Source organism: Carassius gibelio, chromosome B17 (genome assembly GCF_023724105.1).
Source record: "Carassius gibelio isolate Cgi1373 ecotype wild population from Czech Republic chromosome B17, carGib1.2-hapl.c, whole genome shotgun sequence".
NCBI classification, from domain to species: Eukaryota; Metazoa; Chordata; class Actinopteri; order Cypriniformes; family Cyprinidae; genus Carassius; species Carassius gibelio.
In genome coordinates, this window is record NC_068412.1 from 18,465,720 (window position 1) to 18,471,755 (window position 6,036).

General features: G+C 35.1%; 1 protein-coding gene across 1 annotated transcript; it reads right to left on the minus strand.

Annotated features, from left to right (window-relative positions):
• Positions 1–1,462: 1,462 nt before the first annotated feature.
• On the minus strand, positions 1,463–5,620 carry ankrd1a (ankyrin repeat domain 1a (cardiac muscle)). Its single transcript, XM_052580889.1, has 9 exons — positions 5,266–5,620; positions 3,996–4,175; positions 3,798–3,923; positions 3,594–3,701; positions 3,324–3,422; positions 3,116–3,214; positions 2,787–2,885; positions 2,469–2,567; positions 1,463–2,204 (listed from the first exon to the last, which is right to left on the minus strand). The coding sequence occupies exons 1-9, from the start codon at positions 5,290–5,292 to the stop codon at positions 2,097–2,099; spliced, it is 945 nt and encodes a 314-aa protein (XP_052436849.1). The 5' UTR covers positions 5,293–5,620; the 3' UTR covers positions 1,463–2,096.
• Positions 5,621–6,036: the final 416 nt, after the last annotated feature.

Sequence of the window (6,036 nt, forward strand, 5' to 3'; positions counted from 1 at the left end):
TCTCATAAACCAGATTGCTGCTTGTTTGTACCCACAGTCTATGGTTTGTACCTGTTTTTATACAGTCTGTGGTTTGTACACAGTTGTTTTGTGTGCTTTTTTGATTTGTTATTTGATTTATTAAATTGTTTTGCTTTAAGTGTAATTTGTGTAATTCGTAGAAATACGTTTTTTTTTAGATAATGCAACTTCAAAATACAAGAATAAGCTAAATGACCACAACATTTTTGGTATTCCTACAGTAAAATACCAAACCAAAGTACACTGCAGAGTTATTACATCAGCAAGTAATAATAAGCGAACAAGAAGATATAAATTTACCATAATAAGAAAAAACAGAAGAGGCTCAGTAGAACATTAACAAGCAATATCAAACTAGCTATTCTTGACTAGATGTCATTTTTATTAGACGTTGAGGCCTAAATATAATTTAAGTTTCTGCTTGGGGACATTAAAGTTGGCATTTACAGTTTGTGTATATAAAGAATGTAAATCTTAACAATAAACAAAAATAAGTTTATTGGCGTACTGTCCATATTTTTGTCATTACAGTTGACTCACGTGAGCCACCTGCTGGTGCGTGCGCAAATAACACCCATCGTCAATTATTCTCCTCAAACACGGGATGAGACACTGAGTTTAAATAATTATGATGCTTCCTGCTTGGAAAAACGTTTTCATGTCTGAAATTTCACAGTTATTTTGTCTTCAAAAAGGATAAAGGAAATAACATAGTTGTACAGCGTAAACTATGCATGAAGACTTGTTTTAACAAAGGCTACTCAATCAATTTGAACATTCGCATGTACGACTATCATGGAAGTCTTGATTGTTAGCTAAAATATAGTGTTTGTTAGTGGTTTAAAATTCCATAGTGTGCATGACTGCAGCTGTGTCTAAGTGTTTTTTCAGCGGAAAATGAGCTGTAAAATGTAGAAATTAACACGAGAGTTCACCGCCCCCCCCCAATCAGTCAATGCAATAAAGAAAGATCATGGCATTTAACAAGCATTTCGACATGTAGGTTTATTTTAAAATACACTAATATGTATATGGTAGTTTGAGTATTAACTATTTATTTTTACTTGTACATGTTAAATAAAAAATAAAACTGTATACTAAACTGTATAACCAGTTGTCTGCATAGCCTATATATATATATATGTAAGTTTAAAATAGTTTTTGCTCTAGTTTTTATTAGTTTTAATTTTAAAGTCCTAGTTAAATAAAAGTACTTAGATATTGCTTTTTGACTTTATTTACATATGTAATTTAAAGTAATCCAAAAGTAATCAGATTACATTACTTTTATATTGTGGTACTTGGATTATGTTACTGAATACTTTTTTGTAATGAAGTAATTTGTAACTGCAATGGAATACTTTTGAAAAGTAACCCTAGTAAAAGTAATGTATGTGTGTAATGTCTAATATAAAGAAGTCACATAACTGTCAGGAAACACTTGGTGGTTCATACCAAAACACTGTATTCACATATGTTTCAAGTGATTCACAATTACATTTAAGCATTTATAATAAAGATTTACAAAACACATATACCAATGCAAATTTCATAAGGGATGTCCATGTACCCAGTGCCAAAGTCTTTCTCAAATCCAGTCCATAATTACATAACAATTACAACAATTTCCATCATAATAAACATTCTCAGACCAGCATTCACATTCTGTTCCATTTCTGAATACTTTTAGTTCTGCAACTAGTCTGTCGACATTTTTTCATTTGCTCAAACTGCTGTGGACATTTTTAAAATGCAGTCACAAGTTACAAAATTAAAATATAAAAAAAAAAATTACCCTGAACAAGCAAACAAACAACCACTCCCACATGGTAATGCATTGTAACACTCACCAAAGATTATTTGCTCTCAAAATCAAATGAGACAAGTGAGAAAATAATATTTACAAATAACCTCATCAATATTTCAGACACTCTATTGCCAGCAATTAGCGTCATCATTATGTAAAATGCAAAGTACTGTTCAATTTCACATTTAATATGAAAGAAAGAAAGAAAGAAGAAATAGAAAGAAAGAAAGAAACTGTATGTTATAACAATTCAGCATTGTGAGGGATGTTAAAACAATTCATTTGGATTAGGTGCTTCCTCTTCATTAAAGTTATTCAGGATGTTTTTCACACCTTTTTGCCATGAAAGCAGAGTCTCCATTGGTGTCTTTCCATCCTGTAAATAACAGACAATTTTAAAATATTTTCACTAAAACATCCATTTAATCAGATTTACTAACTAAGACTTCTGAAAAACAGGTATGAGACAACTCTTTTTTTGCACTGGCTATTTGCATTGTTACTTACTTATAAAAGAATCAAGCAATATAAATCTTTTCTCTTATATTTTTGATATTGTATCCTGTAGTGCCTCAATCTGTCTCTAGAGGGCACCATGTAAACTTCAAGGTCCTATGGTAAGGACTCTAATTGAACTTACATTGTTTTTAGCATTTAGACTGGCTCCATACATCATCAGCAGTTTTATCATTTTAAATCTGTTTATCCTCACTGCGTCGTGCATCGGTGTGTCTCCCTCCTACACAAACAAAATGCAATGAGATTAGAGAAGCAGAACTAAATGTGGGAAAATGCATTAATATCTTAAATTTGCTGTTCAAAACTTCACAAACATAGTCCATTTAAAATTAGATTACGATATATTACATATCAAATAATATATTATATGAATGTTACCATATTAAAAATTCTCAGTGTTTTGGAAAATATTTGAAAAGAGCGATTAAAGAATACTTACCCTGTCTTTCGCATTTACATCAGCTCCACAGTGAATGAGATGCTCAGCACATTCGTAATGTCCCGTCCGAACTGCAACATGGAGGGGTGTGCTGCATAGCTGAAGATACACAACAAGAGTTTTGGTTTGTACATTTTGTGCTAAGAGGGGAGAATTCAGTGCTGCCAGAGGCACACTTAAAACAATAAAAACAAGAAGGATAAAAATTGCTTCATCATCGTTAGCTTTAAAAACTTTAGTATGAAAAGCATGAGAATGGTTTGGGAATGTTATTATCACTGTCCAAAGATCCATATTGTGACATATGTTTGCAGGATCTTTCTTTCTACCTTGTCTCTGGGGCTGAATTTGGCTCCTTTATTGAGTAGCAGCTCCAGGGCAGGCAGGCTTCCACCTCTACAGGCCCAGTGCACAGCTGTGGCATCCAGCTATGAACATGCGATAAAGAAATTGCATCTCAGAATTCTAATAAAAAATAAATGTGAGATAATATTCTTGCAGCACTGGTGTAACAGTCATATCCACCATCTGTGCTACCTTGTCTTTTTGATCCATGGATGCTCCACTCTCCAGGAGCTTCTGCATGATCTCTATGTGACCTTGGGCACTGGCTTTATGCAGAGCTGAGCGCTTAAACTGAAAGAGAGAACAAGAGAGAGTCAGTTTTTTAACCAAACAGTTTTGTTTATTAATAATTTCAATGTCTTTTTTTCATTTCTTGGTGAACTATCCCTTTATTTCTGCAGGACTGAACAGCACAAGGAAAGGAAAGTGTAAGATGTGTGTGTTCTTGTGTTATACACTCACATGATCGCAGGCATTGGGGTCTCCACCATCTGCTAAATATTTCTCAACAACAGGCATTTTATTCTCTGTGACAGCCTTTAGGAACAAAGCCTGGTCCACTGTTTCAGGCTGAAATAATATGACGTTCTAATTAAATCTTTATGATATAGCCGTATTAAAATGATATAGCCATTTTTGTAATGCATTATGGAAGGCGTTCCTCACCAGGATATCAGGCTCTGGCTCTTTCTTTGGCATTTGAATCTTCCTTTCCTTTCTCCTCTTCCTCAGCTGCAAAATATTGAAGAGGTCTTCTACAGTTTCTAGTTTCAGCTGTCCTGATTGGTCAACCTAAAAAAATGACTATGTTTACTATATGAAATGTAGCCATGTTCACTTCTATCAAGTTGTATTCATTCTTACATTGAGTTTGAAGTTCTCTTCACATGGTTTGATGTCATTCTGAGTGGTGTCATTCAGGTCCTGTTGTGTATGAAGTCCATCCTGTTTCTCCTGGATGATGCTAGTTTCATATTCTCCTGCACCAAACACCTCTGCACAGGCACCTCCTGACACCTTTCCCTCGCCTCTCTTCCCAGTGACCTGAGATTGGACATTACACTCATCACTCTTGGATTTCATATACATATGAATTAAAGTCAATGGAGCACAAGCAACTGTGGTCTAGTGTGACTGCAGCATTAACATACTCAGTTCCAAGGACTGAACCGCTTCAAGGGAAAGAACAAGTGTGCAGTTTAAAACAGATGTAGTTTAATTTAGAGATTGTGTGGGTGGGGTAGAGAGAGTGTTCAGCTGTTTTGAGAACCTAAAAAAATAATTACAAACATTTGTGTCATTTCAGTTGTTTAAAATAGGAGGACAGGCCTGTGCAGTTGGGTCATTCTAGACACCCTGGATCCTTCTTAATCGCTGACAGATATTTAATAACATCACACTGCTCCATCCCACTCTCACACTCATATATTTTTATTTAGTACATTTTATTTTATACATTTTCTCTTGTGGTCTTTCCTTATTGTAACTTCTCTCTTTATTACTGGCTTTCTTTTTCTCATGTCTTTCAATTCTTTTCATAGTAAATGCTACAGTTGTAGTAAACTGTAAAAATAAACAGTGTAATTTTAGTATGAAAGCTAAGTTTTAGTTTTATTATTTTTTTCTAGCTTTGTATTTGTTTAATTTATTTCAGTATGAGTAATTCTTTATTTTTTTTATTTTTTATAAAACATTTATTACAACTGTAGCCTATAATTTTAGTAAACAATTTTTGATAACACTTTATTTTAAGGAGTCCTACACCAGTTACATGTACTTACTATTCCTATAAAATAAACAAATAATGCATTATACATGCAAGTAATTCTAACCCTAACCATATAGCAAGTAGACTATGTGTAGTTAATTAACATTACTCAGTACTTAAATGTATAGTTACAGTGTAACAAGGACACCTTAAAATATAGTGCAACCCAATTTTCCTTATTATTCGTTATGATTTCAGCATTAACATCTTTGCTAAATATGTGTAGGTGTTTTTCTAAGTAAACACGCATTTGCACGTTTATCTTGCACAAAATTCTAACAATTGAAATCTTGAAGTTAGCTCATAACATGTCAACATTCAGATGCGACTCCCAGAAAGCACTGCATGCATCAGCACAAAACTTACCAGCTCTTCAACAAGCAGCAGTCCCATGATGTCTGTGATCTGAAAGTTTGCGTCTTCTCGTCGGTTGTGCGTTTTGCTGTAAGGTTGTCAGTGCTGATGTGTAGTTGTCTCTGTGGTTAATTAGAGTCCCAACGCGATCGGTGTTGCCTGCTCAGCTCCCTGATGATCTGTGCATCATCTCTCCATCACCTCCCTTATATATAGGCTGCACGGTTCCAGAGTCTGGCGCGGACCATAAAAAAGTTAGATCATGTTCCTTACTTTCTCTTCCACTCTGTCACCGCCCACAAAATTCCAATGGCGCGAGACACCTTCATTCATTCCTCCCGATCATCTACTGAATCCTGAGCAAATGATGACTGCACGAGGCAGGAACGCGCGGCTTCCGCTCTGGAATGGATGGCGCGGCTCGCCAGTAGCTCCAGACTCCCAGGCCTGACCTGAGACCACTGACACCGCGGGTGGGCAACAGGTGCACGACTGCATGACTGCATAATCTGTTCAGCGTGTGAGAAAAGCAATAAAGCAGTGTGAAGTGTCCTTTTTGTCAATTATAGTAAGGGAGACTACTTGTAAGACTTTTTAGGGCTACTCCAGTGAAAATGTCGTAGGGTAAGTATTTTTGTTTTTATATATTTTTTATTCAGGCTCATATACATGTACTAAAGTCTTGCTTACAAAATAAATAAATAAAAACATGTTCTTTATAAGTCCACCATTATTGCCCTTGTAAAGTGTGCCAAACTATAGTTTTCTCAAACTGGTATCACT

Excerpts from the sequence above, each read along its gene's own strand:
- ankrd1a (XM_052580889.1), bottom strand. The coding sequence starts at position 5,292 with ATGGGACTGCTGCTTGTTGAAGAGCTG. Across the intron at positions 2,886-3,115 it reads AATTCAGCCCCAGAGACAAG|CTATGCAGCACACCCCTCCA; the intron begins GTAGAAAGAAAG and ends GTGTATCTTCAG. Across the intron at positions 2,568-2,786 it reads ATGTAAATGCGAAAGACAGG|GAGGGAGACACACCGATGCA; the intron begins GTAAGTATTCTT and ends TTGTTTGTGTAG.